The 27,375-nt window shown below is 47.1% G+C and overlaps 1 protein-coding gene across 1 annotated transcript in view; it reads right to left on the bottom strand.

Moving 5' to 3' along the window:
- Window positions 1-2,653: 2,653 nt before the first annotated feature.
- The window catches only part of LOC309560034 ((3R)-3-hydroxyacyl-CoA dehydrogenase-like), a gene marked incomplete at its 5' end in the record, with an annotated part of 37,413 nt that continues 12,691 nt past the window's right edge, over window positions 2,654-27,375 (bottom strand). Inside the window, 6 exons of the mRNA XM_082263537.1 lie at window positions 2,654-2,887; window positions 4,524-4,598; window positions 10,967-11,009; window positions 11,093-11,177; window positions 13,502-13,587; window positions 16,199-16,294. Of these exons, the coding sequence (XP_082119663.1) occupies window positions 2,871-2,887; window positions 4,524-4,598; window positions 10,967-11,009; window positions 11,093-11,177; window positions 13,502-13,587; window positions 16,199-16,294 (402 nt within the window). The 3' untranslated portion in view covers window positions 2,654-2,870. The remainder of the gene's footprint in view (window positions 2,888-4,523; window positions 4,599-10,966; window positions 11,010-11,092; window positions 11,178-13,501; window positions 13,588-16,198; window positions 16,295-27,375) is intronic.

The raw sequence follows: 27,375 nt of genomic DNA on the forward strand, positions 1-27,375 counted from the left end.
ATATTTTACCTGAAACGCGGGTTTAAGGTTCTGAGAATGGAAGGTGATCGCTATTTTGTTGGTTGTAAGTGCCTCAAGGTTTTTCACCTTAATGCATTCAATACATTAACCACTTCAATACTGGGCACTTTCACCCCCTTCCTGCCCAGGCCAATTTTCAGCTTTTAGCGCTGTTGCATTTTGAATGACAATTGCGCGGTCATGCAACACTGTACCTAAACCAAATTGACGTCATTCTTTCCCCACAAATAGAGATTTCTTTTGGTGGTATTTGATCACTGCAAGGTTTTTTCTTTTTTGCTACAAATAAAAAAAAAGATCGAAAAGTTTGAAAAAAAAAAAACGTTTTTTTGTTTAGGTTATAAAATTTTGTAAATAGATAAATTTTTTCCTACACTGATGAGGCCGCACTGACAGGCACTGATGAAGAGGCACTGATATGCAGCATTGGTGGGCACTGATAGGCGGCACAGATGGGCACTGATAGGTGGCACTGGTGGGCAATAATGGGCACTGGATGATAGATTGCAATTGTGGGCACAGTTGGGCGGCACTGATAGATGGCAATCATGGGCAGCTCTGATGGGGAGGTCACTGAAAGGGCACTGATAGGTGGCACTGATGGGCACTGATAGGCACTGGTGGGCAATAATGGGCACTGGATTATAGATTGCAATTGTGGGCACGGTTGGGCGGCACTGATAAATGGCAATCATGGGCAGCTCTGATGGGGAGGTCACTGAAAGGGCAGTGATAGGTGGCACTGATGGGCACTGATAGGCACTGGTGGGCGGCACTGGTGGGCAATAATGGGCACTGGATTATAGATTGCAATTGTGGGCACGGTTGGGCGGCACTGATAAATGGCAATCATGGGCAGCTCTGATGGGGAGGTCACTGAAAGGGCAGTGATAGGTGGCACTGATAGGTGGCACTGATAGGCACTGGTGGGCGGCACTGTTGGGCAATAATGGGCACTGGATGATAGATTGCAATTGTGGGCATGGTTGGGCGGCACTGATAGATGGCAATCATGGGCAGCTCTGATGGGGAGGTCACTGAAAGGACACTGATAGGTGGCACTGATGGGCACTGATAGGCACTGGTGGGCGGCACTGGTGGGCAATAATGGGCACTGGATGATAGATTGCAATTGTGGGCACGGTTGGGCGGCACTGATAGATGGCAATCATGGGCAGCTCTGATGGGGAGGTCACTGAAAGGGTCCCTGGGCCCTGATTGCCATCCCTGGTGGCCATGGCTGGGCATCCCCTGTTGGCTCTAGTGGCACCCCCCCAAGGGTCTGCACTGGTAATCAATGCTCATTACCAGCACAGACCCCCCTGTCAGGAGAGCCGCAGATCGGCTCTCCTCTACTCGTGCCTGTCAGGCACGAACTGAGGAAAGCCGATCAACGGCTCTTCCTATTTACTATGTGACCAGCTGTGATTGGACACAGCTGGTCACATGGTAAAGAGCCTACGTCATTAGGCTCTTTACCAAGATCGGAGATGCAGTGTGTCAGAGTGACACACCGCAGCACCGATCGCAGCTCTGCGTGCCCCCCCCCCCCCCCCGGGGGGCGTGGAGCAAGTAAGTATAATATGTTTGTTATTTTTATTTTTAAAAAGAAATCAGGGTTTACAACCACTTTAAATATAAACTCAACAGCAATCCTAATTTTTTGAAACCTTTGTGACCTCAGTGCATCAGTCATTCATTTCACATCCTCTGCATGCTTCCATCTGCACCGCAGGGACTTAAGCCCCGTACACACGCACCGATTGTTGGCCGACCGATCGGCCGTCTTTTGTCCAGTGTTGTAGTGTTGGTTGAAATGTGCTCTAGACTGCACACGAATTTTGTCGGCCAACAACAACCAACTGCTGAAGTGATGTCATGTGCTGGTTTACTTTTCGTGTATTTTTTCTTCTCTGAGCATGCCCAGTCTTGCTCATCTGACTTTTGTCGGCCGAAATCTGTACTGACTGACGAACAATCGGCCGTTCTGGTGACGGCCAACAAAAATTTTATAGCATGCACACCAGATTTTGTTCGGCCGAAAAGTCGCAGTCGGTTGTTGGAAGCATCATACTAACAAGCCGACAATCGGCCGATCGGACGTTGGCCGAAAATTTACGGTCAACAATCGGTGCGTGTGTACGAGGCTTTACTAAGAACAGCAGATAATGAACTGAGCTCAGAGTATTGCTTTGCAAGAAGTAGATGGAAGAACCCGATTATTTCCTGCCGTAGGTGTGCGCACCCTTATGCAATATGGTGTGCTCCCCGAAGCTCAAACACATATGCCTTTCTCTGCAGGTTAGGGCTGCACAATGAATGAATGGGAAGTGCTCTGTACTGAGCGACTTCCTGTTTATTCACAAACTGAAGTAAAGTAAACAGTTTACTATGCTTCAGTTATGAATGGACACAGTGAGCGAGTGTATTCACTGTGTTCATTTAGAAAAAGAAGGGGTTGGTAAATTACCCCGCTTTCCATCCTAAAAACATCCCCCACAGCAGTCAGGGGGAGGGGAGAGGAGGGAAGCCAGCAGCACTGCGGAGCGGGCATAGTGATTAGGGTGTGCCCAGGCACACCTGGCACACCCCCTGCGCACGCCTGGGTTTCCTGCTCTGTTATAACAAAATGTCAGCTATAATTTTCATAATATATACAACATTTGTATTGCATTTTAAAGAAATGAAATTAAAAAAATATATATAATTTGGCTGTCCTATACTCTTTGGAGAGTGTACATAAAAGATTCACAGGCACAGAAACACAGAGGCAGCAGTTCTTCTCTCTTTACAAGAAGCTTGTAAGGTTCTTTCTGCTGCTCCATGGAGACTGCAGGTACCAGAGAGGATCATAAATAAAGTCCACCTGGAGAAAACAGGATGAAAAGAACAATCGTCACTACAGTCATCCTGATTTATACTGTAGCATTAATATTACATTTTCTAGAACTACTAAAATCATACATAGAGAACTAAATTTAAAAGAAGTTGCAAACCTCAGACGTGAAATATGAACAAAGCATATCCCTTCATAATGTGTACTTTTCACAATCCAGAGCACTAAGTGTCATTTCTGTCCACTGCCTCCTTCCTCTGCTATCAGCATCAGTCATTTCTGACAAGTTTTACTGACACCAAGAGAAAAAAGGTGACAGGGGAGAGAGCTCCAGCACACAGTGTATGATTGAAAGCCTCAGGTCTGTTCTTGTGTGCTGTGTGGAGTGGAGGGGGGGTCTCTTCCCTCCAATCAGGGCTCAGAGGTCCCTCACTGAGCTCTGCAGAGTGTAACTTCAGATCCTCGCCCCCCCCCCCCCCCGCTTTTCAAAGCTGAGAGATCCTGTGCAAATTCTGGACTTTGGTTGTAGAGAAGAGAGGGCTGCAGACACACAGGTACAACTGATGTAGGAGGATTTGCTTCATCTCTATGTATCACGTGAGACCAGTCACTTCATTGGGTATATTTATGGGGTTTCCAACCACTTTAAAGGACAACTGTACCTTTCACACAATTGTCCTTTAATCGGTTCCCTTCATCTTCCTGACTGCAACCCACCTGCTCAGATATTTACCTTCCTCCTCAGACCAGCCATCTTTGCAGTGTGGCCCTGCCCAGCAAGAATGTCCCTATTGGGTCTTCCTCTTAGTGCGCATAGATGGTGCAGCGCCAGGGCCGCTGATAGGGAGGGGGACCACCAGTCCTCCAGTAGGGGGCCCGGGCACACAGGGGGGCCCCAACAGCACAGGGAATCGGTGTGGTCGGGCAGAAGGGCAATTACAGAAGGAAGCCCTGTGCGGCCCTCTGCGGGCAGCAGCTGAAAGACAGTTTCTCCCCCCTCCTGCCAGCTTTCAGCTGCTGCAGGGAGAGACACAGACACAGGGCACCGTTCTTGTAATTGCTTCTCTGACACCGATCCCCCTTCCTTATTCTGCCTGCTTCTGATCCCTCCCTCCCCGTGTGTGCCCCTTTCACTGTGCCACCCCCCTTACCACAGCGCTGCTGGCTTCCCTGTCCTGTAAAAAAAATAACATATTGTAAATATATATATATATATATATATATATATATAAATATAATAATTTTGGTGTATTTTTAGTGGAAATATTGTCTTGATATAGTATAGGAGCCGCAACTTCCTCTCTCGCGGTATGTACCCGGAACGCCATGCGTTCCACCCGCCGGATATGCGTCCCAAGCTGACAGACCAAAAGGCGGAAGTGATGTGGTTACGCTCTCGACGCGTTTCGTCACACTGACGTCATCGGGAGTACCATGTTTTTGATGTAAAGGCGGTGTGCTGCACAGTGAAGAATGCCGCATGGAGGAGGAAGGAATGCTGGCGCTTGGAGTGGCACTTTTAATTTGCTCTGAGGCATCCTGTGGTACGGGCACTTTGGCATGACTAATTCTAACAGTTTAAAGTGGCTGAACAGTTTACTTGAATCACAAGCTAGAGCAAACACAAAGAAGATGCATGAAATGACCCCACCTGATTGGTTATTACCTGTCACTTCAATACTTGCTCCCGTTATATATCTACTGTCATTTGAAGCCAGGAATGCACAGACATCTGCGATATCTAGAACAGCAGAGGACAACTTTAACACTGTGACATACACTATATTACCAAAAGTATTGGGACGCCTTTTTTTTTTTTTGTTTCAATATTTTTATTAAAAGTTTTTCATTTTACAACATAACAAGTAAGCAATATTAAATTAGCAAACAAGCATATGAACCTTTCTGAAAGCGGACAGCCTCCGGTAATACCGAAGGAGCATATATGAGTGGGGTGGGCTAGAACCAAGATAAAATCAGTAAACAATACGAATTAGCCCCTATATGATGCCCAGCTCTCCTACTTTAGGGTTCTGCCTTGTATGGGGTCCATAAGAATGAAAGGGACACCAAGGGAACCTCAGAGAAGTTGGGTTGGGGAAGACCACCCTAGAAAAGGAAGAGAGGAAAGGAAACACAGAGAACAGAGCAACAAAGATGGAGAGTATTGGATAAAGGAGAAGTTCTTCAGGTTTGTGAAAAGTCGGGCACTTGGTGCTGAATACACGGCAATTGCTATACGACGTATGTAGGCTCGTCTATGCGGTCTACAATTATCCAGCTCGGGGGTCCCCCTCCAAATACCGAAGCCACGGGCTCCAGGCGTTTTCAAAAAGTTGCACTTTATCAGCGAGTATGGCGGGACGCCTGCCTTTAACCGCACATGAACTTTAATGGCATCCCAGTCTTAGTTCGTAGGGTTCAATATTGAGTTGGCCCACCCTTTGAAGCTATAACAGCTTCAAATCTTCTGGGAAGGCTTTCCACAAGGTTTAGGAGCTTTGTGCACTGGTCCAAATCATTTGGTGGAGGGGGGATTATGGTGTGGGGGTTGTTTTTCAGGGATTGGGCTTGACCTCTTAGTTCCAGTGAAGGGAACTCCTAAAGAGGAACTGCAGTCTACTCAAATAATTTATAAAGAAAACATCTTTGCCATTCTGAAGCTTTTCTTCAACCACTTTGCATATTATTTTATATATACTTTGATTTTGTACTTGCCAAATATATTGCAGAAATCTCCCTCCACTAAGTCTGGCTAAAGCTAGGGATGCACCGAAATTTCGGCCACCGAAATTATCGGCCGAAAATGAGCCTATCCCATTTCGGCCGATAATGGGTTAACAATGCCGAAATTAATGGCTGCCGTGAGGAAGGAGGAGGGCGCAGCGCAGGTTTGAAATGTCCCGCCTCTGGCAGGCCGGCCGCCCGCCTCTCAATGATATCCCTACTACTACGATCTGTGTATGAATGAAGTGACATACCGGGCGGGAGGGTGGGCGAGCGGCCGCTAATAGCTGTAACTATGTGAGCCTTCACTTCCCTGTCAGCGGGACTGTGTGTATGAATGAACTGACCTGACACCGGGTAGGGGGGGCGGGCGAGCGGCCGCTAATAGCTGTAACTATGTGAGCCTTCACTTCCCTGTCAGCGGGACTGTGTGTATGAATGAACTGACCTGACACCGGGTAGGGGGGGCGGGCGAGCGGCCGCTAATAGCTATAACTATGTGAGCCTTCACTTCCCTGTCATGCGGGTATCTCCTCTGACAGGGAAGTGAAGTGAAGCTCACATAGTTATAGCTATTAGCGGCCGCTCGCCCAGGGTGTGTCAGTTCATTCATACACAGATCGTAGTAGTGACATCACCGGGAGGTGGGCCGCCGGCCAGAGGCGCGTCTTTTGAATGAAGGACACCGGAGGAGCACTCAGCAGAGTGAGAGTAAGGAGATTTAATCGTTGGGATGGGGAGGGACGCTGAGGCAGAGGGGGGGGGAGGCAGTGGCGGCCCGTGCATAGGGGGCGCCAGGGCGCCGCCCCCCTACCCCTAAAAAAAAAAGAAAAAAGAAAAAGAAAAAAAACGAACAAATAAAGTTGTTCAAAAAAAAAAATTGGGTTCGCCGGCCTTGCCTGAAGGAACTGGTGGCTGGGGGGGGGGGTGGGGTTACGTCCCAGAAGAGGCACCGATTGGCTGCCTTCTGGGGGGTAGGGGGGTATCCTGGGCGCAAGTCTTTGCGGTTGGACACCCCCACTTTCTGATATCCTGGCTGTGATTGGTCCAGTCTACAGCCTGGACCAATCATCATCCAGGATATCGCTGACGTCGCAATGGGGGCGGTGCCGGTGCGTGCGTCAGTCACTCACCGTCACCGCCGCTCAGAGAAGAGGAGAGGCCGCCCGCCGGTTCCCGCCGCCGAGACGAGGGAGAAGGACCCGCCACAGAAGAGGAGGAAGAAGCTGAGCCGCGCCGCCGCCAGGTAAGTTTGAAGGGAGCAGGCTGCCCGCCGCCGAGACGAGGGAGAAGGACCCGCCGCAGAAGAGGAAGAAGCTGAGCCGCCCCGCCGCCAGGTAGGTTTGAAGGGAGCACGCACGCTGGCACTCTGCAATCATTGGGGGACAATGCTGGCGCTCTGCAATCATTGGGGGACAATGCTGGCACTCTGCAATCATTGGGGGACAATGCTGGCACTCTGCAATCATTGGGGGACAATGCTGGCGCTCTGCAATCATTGGGGGACAATGCTGTGGCGCTCTGCAATCATTGGGGACAATGCTGGCGCTTTGCAATCATTGGGGGACAATGCTGGCGCTCTGCAATCATTGGGGGACAATGCTGTGGCGCTCTGCAATCATTGGGGGACAATGCTGTGGCGCTCTGCAATCATTGGGGGACAATGCTGTGGCGCTCTGCAATTATTGGGGGACAATGCTGTGGCGCTCTGCAATCATTGGGGGACAATGCTGTGGCGCTCTGCAATCACTGGGGTACAATGCTGTGGCACTCTGCAATCATTAGGGACAATGCTGTGGCACTCTGCAATCATTGGGGACAATGCTGTGGCACTCTGCAATCATTGGGGACAATGCTGTGGCGCTCTGCAATCATTGGGGGACAACGCTGTGGTGCTCTGCAATCATTGGGGGACAATGCTGTGGCGCTCTGCAATCATTGGGGGACAATGCTGTGGCGCTCTGCAATCATTGGGGGACAATGCTGTGGCGCTCTGCAATCATTGGGGGACAATGCTGTGGCGCTCTGCAATCATTGGGGGACAATGCTGTGGCGCTCTGCAATCATTGGGGGACAATGCTGTGGCGCTCTGCAATCATTGGGGGACAATGCTGTGGCCACTCTGCAATCATTGGGGGACAATGCTGTGGCCACTCTGCAATCATTGGGGGACAATGCTGTGGCACTCTGCAATCATTGGGGTACAATGCTGTGGGCACTCTGCAAACATTGGGGGACAATGCTGTGGGCACTCTGCAATCATTGGGGGAACAATGCTGTGGGCACTCTGCAATCATTGGGGGAACAATGCTGTGGGCACTCTGCAATCATTGGGGGAACAATGCTGTGGGCACTCTGCAATCATTGGGGGACAATGCTGGCACTCTGCAATCATTGGGGGACAATGCTGTGGCGCTCTGCAATCATTGGGGGACAATGCTGTGGCGCTCTGCAATCATTGGGGGACAATGCTGTGGCGCTCTGCAATCATTGGGGGACAATGCTGTGGCGCTCTGCAATCATTGGGGGACAATGCTGTGGCGCTCTGCAATCATTGGGGTACAATGCTGTGGCACTCTGCAATCATTGGGGTACAATGCTGTGGCGCACTCTGCAATCATTGGGGACAATGCTGTGGCGCTCTGCAGTGATTGGGGACAATGCTGTGGCGCTCTGCATTGAAAGGGGCTCGCACGCTGAACTCTGCATTGATGGGGGCACGGAACAGTTGCATTGAAGGGGGCACACACGCTGAACTCTGCACAGTGTTTATTGCATTGAAGGGGGCACAGCACAGTTGCATTGAAGGGGGCATGCACGCTGAACTCTGCATTGTGGGGGCACAGCACAGAGTTCATTGCATTGAAGGGGGCACAGTGTTTATTGCATTGAAGGGGCACAGCACAGTGTTTATTGCATTGAAGGGGGCACAACACAGTGTTCATTGCATTGAAGGGGGCATAGCACAGTGTTTATTGCATTGAAGGGGGCACAGCACAGTGTTTATTGCATTGAAGGGGGCACAGCACATTGTTCATTGCATTGAAGGGGGCACAGCACAGTTGCATTGAAGGGGGCATGCACGCTGAACTCTGCATTGTGGGGGCACAGCACAGTGTTTATTGCATTGAAGGGGGCATAGCACAGTGTTTATTGCATTGAAGGGGGCACAGCACAATGTTCATTGCATTGAAGGGGGCACGCACGCTGAACTCTGCATTGAAGGGGGCATGTACACTGGTCTCTGCATTGAAAGGGGGCATGTACGCTGGTCACTGCATTGAAAGGGGGCATATACCATCTCCTGTACCATGACCTGTGACATGCCTATACCATCACCTGTGCCATGCCTGTACCATCACCTATGCCATGCCTATACCATCACCTGTGCCATGCCTGTACCATCACCTGTGCCATGCCTGTACCATCACCTATGCCATGTCTATACCATCACCTGTGCCATGACCTGTGACATGCCTATACCATCACCTGTGCCATGCCTGTACCATCACCTATGCCATGCCTATACCATCACCTGTGCCATGCCTGTACCATCACCTGTGCCATGCCTGTACCATCACCTGTGCCATGCCTGTACCATCACCTATGCCATGCCTATACCATCACCTGTGCCATGCCTGTACCATGACTTCAAAGTCACGCAATTTTTTACTGCGTTTTTTGACGCGAAGCAATACCTATTACATTTTTCTTTTTGCGCCTCCCCCCCAAAAATTTTGAGCACCAGCCGCCACTGGGGGGAGGGTGTACTGCCGAGGGGGACGCTGAGGCAGTGGGGGGGGGGGGGTAGCTGAGGCAGCTTACCAATGGTATTAGTATTATGCAGCATGAGGGGGTTAATGTATTGCCACTGCTGGTCACTGATGCATTAGTGACCGACAAGTGGCAGTTAATTAACCCCTTTGTGCTGCATTAGTGCAACCAGTGTTAATTAACACTGATACTGGTTGCACTAATGCAGCACAAAGGGGTAAATTAACTGCCACTGGTCGGTCACTAATAGATGAGTGACCAGCAGTGGCAATACATTAACCCCCTCATGCTGCATAATACAAATACCATTGGTAATTAAATTAACCTCTTGCCAACCCATCACAGTACATATACTGTGACAGGGTGGCACCGACAGGTGTACGTCGCTACCTGTTTTTGGTGTATGCCCCTGTTCTATCCATTTTAAATTTTTTTGGGGGAAAAAGTAATTTCCGGTTTCGGTTTTCCTCCAAAGGCATCCTGCATTTTCGGTTTCGGCACAGAATTTTCATTTCGGTGCATCCCTAGCTAAAGCCATTTTAACTCTGGGCAGCTGAAGCTGCTGCCTGTTCACTTCCTGGATTTTCACGCTATAAACAAAAAAAGAGCGTTTATTTTGAAAAAATAACAATATTTTTAAATTTTTTTTATATGAAATTCCCCCCCAAAAAAATGTAAAAATCAAAATTGTTTTAAATTTTTGGCCAATTTGTTTTCTGCTACATATGTTTGGTAAAAAAAATCACAAGCAGCGTATTTTGATTGGTTTGCGCAAAAGTTATTGCGTTTACTAACTAAGGGAAAGATTTCTGTCATTTTTGTTGTTTTTTTTTTTTTAACGCGTAATGGCGGCTATCTGCGATTTTTTTTGCGGGACTGCGACATTGCGGCGGACAGATCGGACCCTTGACTGACATTTTTGACACTTTTGGGGGTACCAGTGACATTTCTATAGTAATCAGTGCTATACATATGCACTGTTACTGTAAAAATGACACTGGCAGGGAAGGGGTTAATTTTATTGGAGAAGGAGGGGTTAATGTATGCCTGGTGCTTACTAACGTGTGTGGGGGGGAGGTGACTGAGTGACACAGGGACAGATCGCATGGTCAGCTATGCTGAACCCTGCAATCTGTCACTCCTTGTCACTTAGGAGATCCGCCCGCTCTGTTTACACAAGCGGGCGGATCTCCAAACTCGATTCCCCGACGATCGGGGAAGAGCCAGCGGCGATCGCCGCCACTCCTCCCCTGGCCCAACTCTCGCTGTGACTGAGAACAGCGGGAGCGCACCTCCGGCGGCTCTCGAGCGCCGCCTACAGGTGAGGAGTCCAGCGACGTAGGTCTACGTCGCTGGACGGAATCGAGCCACTTTGCCGCAGTACGGTCAACGTGACCGGTCGGGATGTGCTTAAATAACCTTAGACTTCCATTATGGTTCTTTGAAATTCCTTGCTGGACAAGGCTATATCTCTTTTTTTTTTGTTTCAAGTCATGACCTGTATTTTATAACACTTCAATAAAAATTAATTGAAAGTGAAAACTGAAAGCAAAAGGAGGGAAAAACAGAAATGAAAATAAAAACTTAGCATGAAAGTTTGTCATTTACCTTCTGGCTGACCAAGTCTTCCCATTGGAATCAGACCAGCTAACTGCGGGCAAAGATCCGAAACAAAGTCAGAAACCCGAAAAACACACAGAAACACACATACAGACAGAGTTCACATCATCTCACTTTGTCCAGGACTTTCTGTGGGACTTTGTCAGTCATCGGTGTGGCGATAAATCCAGGCAATACGGTATTACATCTGATATCGAACCTGGTGAGGTGACAACAGAAGATAAGACAGGAAGCGCTAACCCCTATATGAGGCAGTCTACTGATAGGTGTGATAAGTCATTTAGATTATTGATAATATCATACAAAAGGAACAGTGATGTGCCACGTCCCATAATCCTCATCAACCATTCAGATTTCAGGATTTCAAAGTTGTAAGATCAGAAAAAAAAATTTCCCTGCACAGTCAAAGCCCAAATTCACTTTAACCACTTGCCTACTGGGCACTTAAACCCCCGTTCCGGCCCAGGTCAATTCTCATCTTTCAGCGCTGTCGCACTTTGAATGTTTGAAAGGCAATTGCGCGGTTATGCAATGCTGTACTCAAATGACATTTTTATCATTAAATAATTGTGGGTAATGTGATTGCTGCGGGCTGCACTGTGGGGGGGGGGCACTGTAATCATTGTGGTGCCCCTTTGCAGTGCAGTCCTCTTTGTGTCGCAGTGCTCCTTTGCATTGCAATGCGGGGGACCGGCTCTGTGGATGTCTCATCGCCGGTCGCCCCTGAGGTCGACCGCCCCAACCCCCACCCCCTGTCCCTGAAGGAATTGGTCTGGAATTCCTGAGCCTGTTTTTTTGTCCCAGTGAGGGCCTGTTTCCCACTGACACCAATAATGGGCCATTATTCCTCTCACTGACACCAATGACGGGGCACTATTTCTCCCACTGACACCAATGATGGGGCACTGTTCCTCCAAATGACCCCAATGATGGGGCACTATTCCTCCCACCGACATGAAGGATAGCGCACTATTCCTCCCACTAACACCAGTGATGGGGCACTGTTCCTCCCACTGACACCAATGATGGGACACTATTCCTCCCACTGAAACCAATGATGGGGCACTATTCCTCCCACTGACACCAATGATGGGACACTATTCCTCCCACCGACACCAATGATGGGACACTATTCCTCCCACTGAAACCAATGATGGGGCACTATTCCTCTCACTGACATCAATGATGGGGCATTAATCCTCCCGCCGACACCAATGGTGGGGCACTGTTCCTCCAACTGACACCAATGATGGGGCACTATTCCTCCAACTGACACCAATGATGGGGCACTATTTCCTCCACCGACACCAACGATGGGGCACTATTGCTCCCACTGACACCAATGATGGGACACTATTCCTCCCACTGACACCAATGATGGGACACTATTCCTCCCACTGACACCAATGACGGGACACTATTTCTCCCACTGACACCAATGATTGGGCACTAATCCTCTCACTGACATCAATGATGGGGCACTATTCCTCCCACCGACACCAATGATGGGGCATTATTCCTCCCACTGACACCAATGATGGGCACTATTCCTCCCACTGACACCAATGATGGGACAATATTCCTCCCAATGACACCAATGATGGGACACGATTCTTCCTATTGACACCAATGATGGGGCACTTTTTCTCCTACCGACACCAATGATGGGGCACTATTCCTCTCACTGACAATAGTGATGGGGCACTAATCTTCCCACCAACACCAATGATGGGGCACTATTCTTCCAACCGACACCAATGATGGGGCACTTTTCCTCCAACCGACACCAATGATGGGGCACTATTCCTCCAACCGACACCAGTGATGGGGTACTATTCCTCCCACTGACACCAATGATGGTGCACTTTTCCTCCAACCGACACCAACAATGGGGCACTATTCCTCCCACTGACACCAGTGATGGGGCACTATTCCTCCCACCGACACCAATGATGGGGCACTATTCCTCCCACTGACACCAATGATGGGACACTATTCCTCCCACTGAAACCAATGATGGGATACTATTCCTCCCACTGACACCAGTGAAGGGGCACTATTCCTCCCACTGACACCAGTGAAGGGGCACTATTCCTCCCACTGACACCAATGATGGGACACTATTCTTCCCACTGACACCAATGATTGGGCACTAATCCTCTCACTGACACCAATGATGGGGCACTATTCCTCCCACTGATACCAATGATGGGGCACTATTCCTCCCACTGACACCAATGATGGGGCATTATTCCTCCCACTGACACCAATGATGATGGGGCACTATTCCTCCCACTGACACCAATGATGATGGGGCATTATTTACTCCCATTGATGCCAAGCATATTCTATTAACACATTGGCCCCCTCAATGTGTGAAGGACAGTAAACCAACCCTTGTTTTAGAAAGTTTGGAGACCCCCTGCTAATAAATATAAGTTCTTAAAGTTCTTTAGGCCATTGAGATCTGAGGAAATATTAATTCTGTACAGATTGCTTAACAGATAAAAAGAGTTTTCTCACTTGGCCAGTTCTTTAGCAGCGGTCTTAGTTAAACCTTCTACTCCAGCCTTAGATGCAGCATAGTTGGCCTGACCAAGATTGCCCACCTGTGAGAGACCAAAATAATTGTTTGAGATGTAATGATATCTACTGACTGTCCCAATATGACGATATTCAGCCATCACTGGATGTAGACTGGAAGTGGCTGCAGGAAAAAGCTGATAAACAACAAAGGAAGGAAAAATCCAAAAACAGAATTTGAAAAAATGACACTTGTTTATAATACAAAGTGCTTTAGCAAGCTAAGGGGATTAATGTATGTATAGTGGACATACCATCAGATAGGCTGGGGAAGGGTGGGGGAGGGGGTCCAGCAGGACAACCTGGGCTCCATAGAAGTGGGTTAAATGATGCTGGCCATCAGACTAAGGACATCTTCTGGCAGAGAAAAAGTATTACGGGGGAAATCTCTGGACTGAAGCTGAAGCTTGCAGCAAAAGCTGGTTTTGCTTTTTTATCTTTTAACCACTTTACCACCGGAGGATTTTGCTGTCTTACGTCCAGGCCACTTTTTGCGATTCGGCACTGAGCGACTTTAACTGACAATTCCGCAGTCATGCAACGCCGTGCCCAAACTAAATTTACGTCCTTTTTTTCCCACAAACAGAGCTTTCTTTTGGTGGTATTTGATCACCTGTGCGATTTTTACTTTTTGCGCTATAAACAAAAAAAAGAGCGTAAATTTTGAAAAAAATAACAATATTTTTCACATTTTTTTATATGAAATTCCCCCCCAAAAAAATGTAAAAATCAAAATTTTTCTTAAATTTTAGGCCAATTTGTTTTCTGCTACATATGTTTGGTAAAAAAAAATCACAATAAGCCGATTTTGATTGGTTTGCGCTAAATATATTGCGTTTACTAACTAAGGGAAAGATTTCTGTCATTTTTGGTGTTTTTTTTTTTATCGAGTAATGGCGGCGATCTGCGATTTTTTTTGCGGGACTGCGACATTGCGGCGGACAGATCGGACCCCTAACTGACATTTTTGACACTTTTGGGGTTACCAGTGACATTACTACAGTAATGAGTGCTATACATATGCATTGTTACTGTAAAAATGACACTGGCAGGGAAGGGGTTAATTTTATTGGAGAGGGAGGGGTTAATGTATGCCTGGTGCTTACTGACATGTGTGGGGGGAGGCGACAGTGACACAGGGACAGATCGCAGGTTCAGCTATGCTGAATCCTGCAATCTGTCACTGTTTGTCACTTAGGAGATCCGCCCGCTTTGTTTACACAAGCAGGCGGATCTCCAGACTCGATTCCCCCAACGATCGGGGAAGAGCAGCGGTGATCACCGCCACTCCTCCCCTGGCCCGACTCCCGCTGTGACTGAAAACAGCAGGAGCGAGCCTCCGGCGGCGCGCAAGCGCCACCCAGAAGGGGAGGAGTCCAGCGACGTAGGACTACGTTGCTGGACGGGAACGAGCCACTTTGCCGCAGTACAGTCCCAGTGACTGGTCGGCAAGTGGTTAATTGGATATTCATTTTTATGTGAGTTCTGCTTTAAACGCTTGCCAGATATACTGCGGCAGGCTGGCTCGGCTGCACGAATTCACGTATGGGTATGTCAGTTTGCGGGAGCTGTCAGCAGCACGCACCTGCCGCCACTAGGCCGCGCGGGTGCTGATCCACGGAGCCAACGGCCGCAATTGCCACCGGCCACCCGCGATCACTTCACGCTGAGAGAGAATGACGGTCTGCTGTTGTAAACACAGCTGACCGTTGTTTTCTCTGAAATGATCACAGAGCGCCTGTGATCCTTCTATACAGGACCACAGGTCTCTATGGTCATTTCACAAGCCCATCCCCCATACAGTTAGAAAATACTCCCCTAGGCTCACACTTAACCCTTTGGTCACCACTGGGTTAACCCCTTCCCTGCCAGTGTCATTATTACAGTAACAGTGCATATTTTTAGCACTGATTACTGTAGAAATGTCACTGGTCCCCCCAAAAGTGTAAAAAATGTCAGTTAAGTGTCCGATCTGTCTGCCGCAGCGTCGCAGTCCCGCTAAAAATCGCAGATTGGCGCCATTACTAGTAAAGAAAATAAAAATAAATAAAAATTACATAAATCTTTCCCCTAGTTTGTAGACGCGATAACTTTTGCACATACCAATCAAAATACGCTTATTGTGATTTTATTTTTACCATAGATATGTAGCAGAGTACAAATAGGCCTAAAATGATGAAAAAATTCGATTTTTTAATTTTTTTTTATTTGGGAATGTTATGTAGCAGAAAGTGAAAAATATTGTTTGTTTTTTCAGAATTGTCGCTCTTTATTTGTTTATAGCGCAAAAGATAAAAATCGCACAGGTGATCAAATACCACCAAAAGAAATTTCTATTTGTGGGGAAAAAAGGACATCAATTTTATTTAGGTACAGCGTTGCTCGAGCGCGCAATTGTCCGTTAAAGTAACGCAGTGCCGAATCGAAAAAATGGCCTGGTCATTAAAGGGGCAAATCCTTTTGGTCCAGATGTGGTTAAAGCAGAGATGGGGCCATGATGTGGACCAATTAATATTATTCAGTCAGAGTTTACATCTGCTTAATTAAGGAATGGCCTCACCAGAGTTATAACAACTAAAATGTTTTCTCTTATCACTCTCCATCTCTGGGACAAAACTTGATACTTCGAGGGCTCACCTTTCCCACAATACTGCCAATGTTGACGATGGAACCTCCATTTTGTCCCGTGGCTATGATAGCTCGGGCCACGGCTTGTGTGATCAGAAATGGACCCTACAGGAAACAAAGAGAATTAACCCTTCACCTTACTCTTAACAAACTTTCTACTATTACTACAAAAAAATCGAACGATCATGGTGACCCACCAACCTCCCGACAAACTGTTGATGATAGGTTGCCCAAAAGCGTATGTGAACCCCAAGCCAAAATTTTATATATTGTAGCTTGACATTAGTTTTCTCTTTAACCACTTGCCTACTGGGCACTTTTACCCCCTTCCAGCCATCTTTCAGAGCTGTCACACTTTGAATGAAAATTGGGGTCATGCAATGCTGTACCCAAACTTTATTATTTTTCCCCTGGTTTTATTTTTCGTTTTCTTGCTAAATAAATTATCTTGTCGGATCGGATGCCAGGTGGGTGTCAGCGGACATCCACCTCCCCATAGAGGTCGATAGGTGGCCCAATCGGGTCTGCCTGAAAAACAGGCAGGCAGACCCGATGTAACGCTCTGGGGTTTGATTTAGTGAACTGGATTTGCAGCTGTAGAATTTCCACTCAGTAGTCTTGTAGAGATGTGTTGAATCACCTTATCCAACTCTCCTGACTCATCATAGTGGCTCAGCCCGCTTCAGTATGCACATACACAAACACTCAGATAAGATGTTGCTGGAGTGATAGATATCTATGCAATAGTATTGAGGTGATATACTGAAGGAATAGGCTTGAGTAGTGATAGCAATTAATGATAGGCACTCAGGTAGTAATGTTGCAGGAGCGATAGCAGATGGTGATAGATAGTATGCAGGAGGGTTAGCAATCATGTACAAGTAACAGGTGGTAGGGGATAGCAGATGAAGTGTACAGGAGATGCTAAGTTAATGCAAGGATATAAGTTACAGGTGGTAGTAGGCTCAAGAGCTAGCAATCTAGGTAACGATGCAGGTGATAGATATTGTAGTGCATATATCCTAGAGTTTAGCAACAGTTCTTAATATGCAAGAATAGATAGCATGTGATTTGATAGGAAGGGATCCCCTGCGGGGTACTTATCACTAGCGGGTAAGCGAGGTAAAGGATCAGGTAGAGAGGTAAAGGATCAGGTAGCGAGGGTCCGGTCAATCCAGGTATAGGAAGATAGCTGGAGGATTCGACAGCGTCAGACAGGGATGTATAACGAGCGGTTGCACGAACACCTTGTGAGTGCACAGCGTCGGTTGAAATAGCCGCTCAGAGCGGCGCCTAGTGATGACGTCATCAGATGTTAAAGAGACATGCAGCTATATGTGTTCCACCTACCTGAATGGTGGAACGCAATGCGGAAGTAAGAGGCTAGAAAGGTACTGAAAGTACCAGGATCTTACAGTACCCCCCCCCCATAAGGCCGGCTTCAGAAGGCCTATAGCACTGGTCTCTCAGGGTATTTTGAGAGGAACCTTTTTATAAGCCTGGATGCGTGAACGTCAGAAGCATCCAACCAGGTCTCCTCTTGGGGTCCATAGTTTTTCCATCTGATGAGATATTGGAGTTTTCCTCTGTGGATACGAGAATCCAAAATCTCCCTAATCTCAAATTCTTCTCCCCCTTCAACTTGTACTGGAGGTGGAGGCAAGATGGTAGGTCTAATTCCTTGGTTGGGTATATGTGGCTTTAGTAGAGATACGTGGAAAATGGGGTGTATCTTAAGATCTGCCGGTAAAGTAAGTCGAACTGCAGATGTCCCAATGAGTTTCTCGATTGGGAAAGGTCCCAAAAACAGAGGTCCAAGCTTTTTACTGGGGATTTTCAACCTCAAGTTTTTTGTAGATAGCCAAACAAGATCCCCAATAGTATATTGAGGAGAAGGTCTTCTACGAAGGTCGTAGTACCTTTTTTGTTGGCTATGAGCATGTGAGATGGTGGTGTTAAGTAAACCCAGAGATTCTTTTATTTGGGTAAGATAGTCAGAGGCTACTGGATTACTTGATGGTAGGATGCGTGGTGGAAGAAGTGTGGGATGAAACCCATAGTTTAGGTAGAACGGACTTTGCTTAGTAGTACTGTGGGTTGCATTATTATAAGCAAATTCCGCCAAAGGGAGGAGGTCCACCCAATCATCCTGTAGGTATGAGGTGTAGCAACGCAAATATTGTTCAATACACTGGTTGACTCTTTCAGTTTGTCCATTGGTCTGTGGGTGATAAGGGGAAGTAAGTTTTCGCTCAATACGTAGTATATGACATAGAGCTTGCCAAAACTTAGAGATGAACTGTGAACCCCGGTCAGATAGAAGAGTCTTTGGAATTCCATGTAGTTTGAACACATGTTTTACTAGTAATTCCGCTGTTTCCTTAGATGAAGGTAGTCTGCGAATAGGAATGAAATGTGCCATCTTTGTCAGATGGTCCACTGACACTAGGATGGTAGTAAATCCTTTGCAAGGTGGTAATTCTACTATGAAGTCTAGAGACACAACTTCCCATGGAACTTTGGTATTGGTAGACTGCAAAGTAGACCAGATGGTTTTGTAGTGTCAATTTTGGACCTTGCACAGATGTCACATGAGGAAACAAATTTCTGTACAGACGTCTTCATTCCAGGCCACCAAAATTGCCTGGTGAGCAAATTAAATGTCTTAGTCATACCCATATGTCCTGCCATAGGTACGTCATGTGATAGTTCCAAGATGTTAGTACGCATACCAGGAGGTATGTAGAGTTTGTTGTCAAAGTAGAGGAAGCCTTCTGCATCAGCACTTAGTTGTGGTGGTGGTGAATCCAGTCCTAGACTGTGCAGAATCTCTTCCTTTAAGGAACGAACAACACCAATAATACGGTCATGGGGTATTCTAGGAAGTGAAGGGAATTCAGCACAGTTATCTTCGGTTAACCGTGATAAGGCATCCGCCTTCTTGTTCTTATCTGCAGGTGTGTAGGTCACTAAGAAATTGAATCTTAGGAAGAATAATGACCAACGTACCTGCCGATGGGAAAGGGTCTTGTTGGTCTGAAGGTATTGGAGATTCTTATGATCTGTATATATGAGTATTGGCAACCGGGTACCTTCAAGTAAATGTCGCCAATTTTCAAGTGCCAGTTTTATGGCAAGCAACTCTTTTTCACCCACTGGGTAGTTCACCTCTGGGCTACTTAGTGCTTTAGAGAAGAAAGCAACTGGGTGGAGTGGTGAAGTATTCGTTGGTCATTGGGAAAGAACTGCTCCTACAGCCATATTTGACGCATCCACCTCTAGGATGTATTGGAGGGATGGGTCTGGATGGCGTAGTATGGGAGCAGAAGTGAAGCTTGATTTTAACAAGCGGAAAGCTTTATTTGCTTCTTCAGACCATTTGTATGTTTTTTTTTACACTTGTAAGTTGTGTGAGCGGTCTTACAATAGAAGAGAAGTTCTTGATGAACTTCCTATAAAAGTTTGAGAACCCAAGGAATCGTTGTAATGCCTTACGAGTTGTTGGTACAGGCCAATCCAGAATACACGATATCTTGCTCATATCCATCTTGATGCCATTCTTTGATATGATGTATCCTAGGAATAATACTTCTTCCTTATGAAATAGGCATTTCTTCAGCTTTACATATAAATTGTGTGCGAGTAATCTGGACAACACAAGTCTTACATGTCTTACATGTTCAGACAAGGATTGAGAGTAAATGAGTATATCATCCAGATATACTACAACACAAACATCGAGTAGGTCTCTGAAGATGTCATTTATAAACCGCTGGAATGCTGCGGGAGCATTACACAATCCAAAGGGCATCACTAGATATTCGAATAGTCCGTATCTAGTTCTGAATGCCGTCTTCCACTCATCCCCATTACGGATACGGATGAGATTGTATGCCCCTTTTAGGTCCAACTTCGAAAAGTAGGTGGCTCCACGCACTTTTTCAATGAGTTCCGGAATGAGAGGTAAAGGATAGCGATCCTTTATTGTGATAGTATTTAACTGCCTATAGTCAATGATAGGCCTGAGACTTAGATCCTTATTGCGGACAAAGAAAAGCCCTGCAGCTGTGGAAGAAGTAGAGGGTCTAATAAACCCTTTCGCTAAATTCTCATCCAAGTATTCCTTAAGATGAGAAAGTTCATCCTGAGATAGAGGATAAACATGTCCGAAAGGTAGTTTACTATTAGGGAGTAGATCAATAGAACAATCATAGTCCCTATGGGGAGGCAATACTTGAGCATTTTTCTCAAGGAAGACTTCAGATAGATCCTGATAGCATGGTGGTGGTGTGATTTCATCTGACACCATGGACAGGATTTTTTTATAAGATTGGAGGTTACACGTGGTCTCGCAATAGTGAGAGGGGAAGGTTAGTGTCCGCGTTTTCCAATCAATGTTTGGTTGATGTATGTGTAACCAGGGAAGCCCCAAAATAATGGGAAAATGTGGTGAAGGTAATACATCAAAGGAGGTGGTCTCAACATGAGACTCGTTAGTAGTAACAAGAAGTGCTTGTGTCTGATTGGTAATTGGACCAGAAGATAACGGAATACCGTTAATTAAACTAACAGAGACAGGAATAGGTTTTGAAATAATAGGTATTTTATTCAAAGCAACAAAACTAGTATCAATGTAGTTCCCACAAGATCCTGTGTCGATCATAGCCTTGGTAGTGATTCTATTTTGGTCCCACTGTAAGATCAAATGAATGAAAAGATAAGGATTAGAAAAAGAAGTTGTTAATCCCGCCAGTAATACATGTGAACACTCACCCTCTTTTTTGCGGACAAGGGGACAGACGCTTATCAGATGATCAGCGGAAGCGCAATACATGCAGAGATTTTGAGATTTTCTCCTGGCTCGTTCAACAGACGATAATGGTTGGCGTATGATTCCTACCTCCATAGGAGTAGGGTCAAAGGACAAAAACCGAGAAGGATTGGGTAATGGTACTCCCATTTTCTCAGCCTTCCTTTCTCGTAAACGTCTGTCAATATTGATACTGAGTTGTATTAAGGCATCCAAAGTGCCAGGTAAATCCGCTCGGGCGAGCTCGTCTTTAACGGCTTCGGATAACCCGAGCCTGAACTGGGTTCGCAGAGATGCATCATTCCACACTGAATCAAGGGTCCATCTCTTGAACTCTGCTACGAAGTCTTCAACAGGTCTCCTTCCCTGTTTTAAAGCCCTCAATTGGCTGTCAGCAGTACTCTGCCTATTTGGGTCTTCATACAGGCTAGAGAGTTCTGCTAGGAACGCAGGATAGGAGTTGAGAAGAGGGTCATTTTTCTCAAAGAGAGAGTCTGCCCAAGCCCGTGGATCACCTGACATATATGAGATAGTGGTGCAGACTTTAATTTGGTCTGTATTGTAAGTACGAGGTTTTAAATTAAAAAGCAATTGACATGCGTTTTTAAATTCACTAAATTTTTTTCCGATCACCTGTAAACACTTGTGGAGGGTTTATTTTGGGCTCACGGGGTTGAGCAGCAGTGAGCTGTGATACACGGGCTATCTGCTGTCTTAAAGTCTGATTTTCTTTTTGCACTTCGGTAAGAGAAACAATTAATGCATCTACCTTTTGTGTTAGGTGCATCACACGAGTGGCTAATTCTGCTGAATCCATTTTTTCTGGGGTTTGTGCAATCTGTAACGCTCTGGGGTTTGATTTAGTGAACTGGATTTGCAGCTGCAAAATTTCCACTCAGTAGTCTTGTAGAGATGTGTTGAATCACCTTATCCAACTCTCCTGACTCATCATAGTGGCTCAGCCCGCTTCAGTATGCACATACACAAACACTCAGATAAGATGTTGCTGGAGTGATAGATATCTATGCAATAGTATTGAGGTGATATACTGAAGGAATAGGCTTGAGTAGTGATAGCAATTAATGATAGGCACTCAGGTAGTAATGTTGCAGGAGCGATAGCAGATGGTGATAAATAGTATGCAGGAGGGTTAGCAATCATGTACAAGTAACAGGTGGCAGGGGATAGCAGATGAAGTGTACAGGAGATGCTAAGTTAATGCAAGGATATAAGTTACAGGTGGTAGTAGGCTCAAGAGCTAGCAATCTAGGTAACGATGCAGGTGATAGATATTGTAGTGCATATATCCTAGAGTTTAGCAACAGTTCTTAATATGCAAGAATAGATAGCATGTGACTTGATAGGAAGGGATCCCCTGCGGGGTACTTATCACTAGCGGGTAAGCGAAGTAAAGGATCAGGTAGCGAGGTAAAGGATCAGGTAGCGAGGCTCCGGTCAATCCAGGTATAGGAAGATAGCTGGAGGATTCGGCAGCGTCAGACAGGGATGTATAACGAGCGGTTGCACGAACACCTTGTGAGTGCACAGCATCGGTTGAAATAGCCGCTCAGAGCGGCGCCTAGTGATGACGTCATGAGATGTTAAAGAGACATGCAGCTATATGCGTTCCACTTACCTGAATGGTGGAACGCAATGCGGAAGTAAGAGGCTAGAAAGGTACTGAAAGTACCAGGATCTTACACCCGATCAGTCCAATCATGTGAAAGGGGCCTTGAGACCGAAAACTTTGAAAAAAAACAAAACCACTTTTCATAGGTTGTTATAAAATTTTGTAAACAGGCAATTTTTCTCCATCACTGATGGGCACTGATGAGGCTGCACTGATGGGCACTGATGGGCACTGCATTGCAGCACTGGTAGTTACTGATTGGCAGCACTGGTGGGCACTGTTGGGCCTGCACTGATAATGAATGCCCTGATTATGAGTGTACACGTCCCTTTTACACAAGCCGGTTATCGGCATTCTTCCCCTCCCCTTAGGCTGTCAGCCTGAGGAAAGGAGTGCTGATAACCGGTTTCTGTTTACATCCATGAACAGCTGCGATTGGACACAGCTGATCACGTGGTAAAGAGCACGGGTGATTGGTTCGCTGTGCCGCTGCTCACGGCGCAGGCACACGTGATTGGTTCACTGTGCCGCTGATCAAGGCGCTCACCGCTCAGTCAGGAGAACTATCTCCAGGGCAGACTGAACATGTCAGGGGACGGATATCAGGCTGTGTTCTTCTACTCACTGTGAGTCCTGACTTCTCTGCCTTCCACCACACTGTCTTCTTAACCTGCTGTGATACTTCCCTTCCTACATTAACATTAACCCTGGCCTGTATGGTACAATCAGAAGGCTGCACTACTTCCCTACATTAACCCTGTATGGTACAATCAGAAGGCTGCAGTACTGCCCTACATTAACATGGCTCTCAATATCGCAATATATATCGTTGGGAAAAAAAATATCGCAATATACTTTTTTTTTTCAATATTGTGCAGCCCTAATGTTTAGGTCACTATCACTCAACAAAAATATATCATATGGCAGACAAATCTTCTAAATGTCATCTTATACCTAAAGCATAGTGAGCCAAAGGCGGATGTTGAGAAATGCGAGTTGTCGCACATGACATCTTATCTTGGTGCAGCGCTTGTCAAATAAATGATTTTGATGCAGAGGAATTAATATATTTGCCGCAACCAAACTGATAAGAGGCATGGAGGAGCTCAGCTATGAGGAAAGATTAGAGCAGGGGTATCAAACTCAATTTCATCGTGCTTGCCCTCAAAGGGCCAGTTGTATCTGGGGCACACTATGAACAGAGTGCAGAGTTCAGGATTACGTTACATACAGAGAGCAGGGTTCAGGGGTGCACTATGTACAGAGTGCAGGGAGTCGGGGTGAGCTACATATAGAGAGCAGGGTTGAGGAGTGCGCTACATACAGAGAACAGGGTTCAGGGGTGCGCTATGTACAGAGTGCAGGGAGTCGGGGTGTGCTACATATAGAGGGCAGGGTTCAGGAGTCCGCTACATATAGAGAGCAGGGTTTAGAGGTGTGCTGCGTACAAAGAGCAGGATTCACGGGTGCTCTACATATGGAGTGCAGGAAGTAAAGGGTGCACTATGTATAGAGTGCAGGGAGTCGGGGTGCGTTACGTATAGAGTGCAGGGTTTAGAGGTGCGCTACATACAGAGGGCAGGGATTCAGGGTGCCCTATGTACTCAGGGCAGGGATTCAGGGGTGCCCTATGTACTCAGGGCAGGGATTCAGGGGTGCGCTACATACAGAGGGCAGGGATTCAGGGTTGCCCTATGTACTCAGGGCAGGGATTCAGGGGTGCCCTATGTACTCAGGGTAGGGATTCAGGGGTGCGCTGTACATAATGGGCAACCTCTTATTTCCACCCCTCTTCCTGGGTTCTGATCCCTGCACTCAGCTCTCTGCCCCAATCTCTCCGCCTTCAAACACATCTTTCTACACACCTTCAAAAAGCAAACCTCACATCTGTAATCTTTGTACCTGAGGTAAGATGGCATGTACAAGAATGCTTTCATGGCCACTACTGCTACAAGTTCTTTAAAAGCCCGCCCTCAAGATGCAGCTGCTGGATGTCGATTAGAACACATGCTGGCAGATGTACCTGACGGCTCCTGGGCTGACAGGCTATACCGGAACAGCGCATGCGTTCAGCTACTCACGCAGCCGGCGCCGCTGGGGAGACTGAAGAGGAGGGAGCAGGAAGTGTTTACTGCGGTTGGCAAGGAGACTTGTTCCGTATCAGCGGAAAACAGCTGGTGAGAACAGGAGGTGACGGCCGCTGCACGGGCCACACGACAATGCCTGGCGGGCTGGATTCGGCCCGGGGGCCTTGTGTTTGCCACCTGTGGATTAGAGGAACTAAATTTATTCTGCCTTGAGAAGAGGAGAATAAGGGGAATATGATCAACATGTATAAATACATAAGGGATCCATATAGTGAACTTGGTGTTGAGTTGTTCACTTTAAGGTCAACTCTTTACGTGTGGAGAAAAAAAAGATTTAATCTCCAAATATGGAAAGGTTTCTTCACCGTAAGAGCTGTGAAAATGTGGAGTAGACTCCCTCCAGAGGTGGTTCTGGCCAGCTCAGTAGATTGGTTTAAAAAAGGCTCCAGCTGGACTGTCATGTCCCCCAGGTGAGGTTACTGAGGGGGGAGTCTCCCCACTGGCTCTGTGAGAGGATTCTCATAGGGCAGTGGAGGAAACCCAATCAGTGGCTCAGTCAGGCTTGTATCTACCCCAGAAGGCAGATTCTGCCGCAGAGGATTCTGGGAGTGGGTATAAGTTTGAAGGGAACGCATGACGCAGCGTCTTTGGCGGGAAGCAGAGTCCCAGGAGGGAGAGTACGGCTGTCTCTCCTCCTGTCAGAGGAAGCGGGTGTCCCGGGTGGCGGCCTGGGAATCCAAAGAGTGTGAAGCTGAGCTGCAGAGGGGATCCGGTGTGCCGAGAACCAGTGGAGAGAGAGAGTGGTCCAGTTCCAGGAAAGCCTACAAAGGTCTTGAGTACTGTGGACTGCCCCTGGGGGTCTGCCTAGTGTCAGAGGGGACTGCTCCGGAGAAGGTTCTAGGATCCAGTGTCAGCTAGTTGTAAAGGGGGTACCTAGCGAGAGGACCCTGAAGTGTTAGAGGGGGTACCTAGGGCGAGGACCCTGAAGTGTAAAAGGGGGCGCCAGCAGTTTGGGCCCTGAAGAGTCAGTGTACAGTGTGAAGTGTACAATGTTAAGAGTTGCAGCAGCACAAGTATCTACACAGAGCTACCTCAGCCAGTGCAGGGCTGGAGGGAGATGTTCAGTGACTTTTGAGCTAAAGCCGTGTCAGGAGTCAAGTGTTCTACAGTCCTGGATCTTCTGAGTTAAAGTCGAGGTTCCAGCACAGTTTCAGTACTACAGTATCTTTGTCTAACATCTAAGTGTCAGGAAGCACTGGTGGGCATTCAGCTGGCGTCAATACAGCGCCCAACAGGCATTTTTCTTCAAGTGTACCTAGTTGAGCCAGAGGAGTATCCCACTCATTCCCTTCTCCCATCCCCTAAATACAATAAAACAAACAAACCAAAGATGCCGGAATGGTCATTGTCTCAGCTCTCACCCCTGGGGTCACAACTCAAATGTGTTGAAGGTGTTACCGGTAACAATGGCAGACCCACATCAGGCACCAGACCTGGAAATACTGCTACACTCAATAGGGTTTAGGTCTGGAGACATGCTTGGCCAGTCACCTTTACCCTCAGCTTCTTTAGCAAGGCAGTGGTTGTCTTGGAGGTGTGTTTGGGGTCGTTATGTTGGAATACTGCCCTGCAGCCCAGTCTCTGAAGGGAGAGGATCATCCTCTGCTTCAGTATGTCACAGTACATGTTGGCATTCATGGTTCCATAAATGAACTATAGCTCCTCAGTGCCAGCAGCACTCATGCAGCCCCAGACCATGACACTCCCACCACCATGCTTGACTGTAGGCAAGACACACTTGTCTTTGTACTCCTCACCTGGTTGCCACCACACACGCTTGACACCATTTGAACCAAATGAGTTTACCTTGGTCTCATCAGACCACAGGACATGGTTCCAGTAATCCATGTCCTTAGTCTGCTTGTCTTTAGCAAACTGTTTGAGGGCTTTCTTGTGCATCATCTTTAGAAGAGGCTTCCTTACGGGACGACAGCCATGCAGACCAATTTGATGCAGTTTGCGGGGTATGGTCTGAGCACTGACAGGCTGACCCCCCCCACCCCTTCAACCTCTGCAGCAAAGCTGGCAGCACTCATACGTCTATTTCCCAAAGACAACCTCTGGATATGACGCTGAGCACGTGTACTCAACTTCTTTGGTCGACCATGGCGAGGCCTGTTCTGAGTAGAACCTGTCCTGTTAAACTGCTGTATGGTCTTGGCCACCGTGCTGCAGCTCAGTTTCAGGGTCTGGGCAATCTTCTTATAGCCTAGGCCATCTTTATGTATAGCAACAATTCTTTTTTTCAGATCCTCAGAGAGTTCTTTGCCATGAGGTGCCATGTTGAACTTTCAGTGACCAGTATGAGAGAGCGAGAGTGAGAGCGATAGCACCAAATTTAACACACCTGCTCCCCATTCACACCAACGAGTCACATGACCCTGGGGAGTGAAAATGGTTAATTGGGCCCAATTTAGACACTTTCACTTTGGGGTGTACTCACTTTTGTTGCCAGCGGTTTAGACATTAATGGCTGTGTGTTGAGTTATTTTGAGGGGACAGCAAATTTACACTGTTATACAAGCTGTACACTCACTACTTTACGTTGTAGCAAAGTGTCATTTCTTCAGTGTTGTCACATGAAAAGATAGAATAAAAT

This window comes from Pelophylax lessonae, assembly GCF_965119305.1.
Source record: "Pelophylax lessonae genome assembly, chromosome: 7".
NCBI classification, from domain to species: Eukaryota; Metazoa; Chordata; class Amphibia; order Anura; family Ranidae; genus Pelophylax; species Pelophylax lessonae.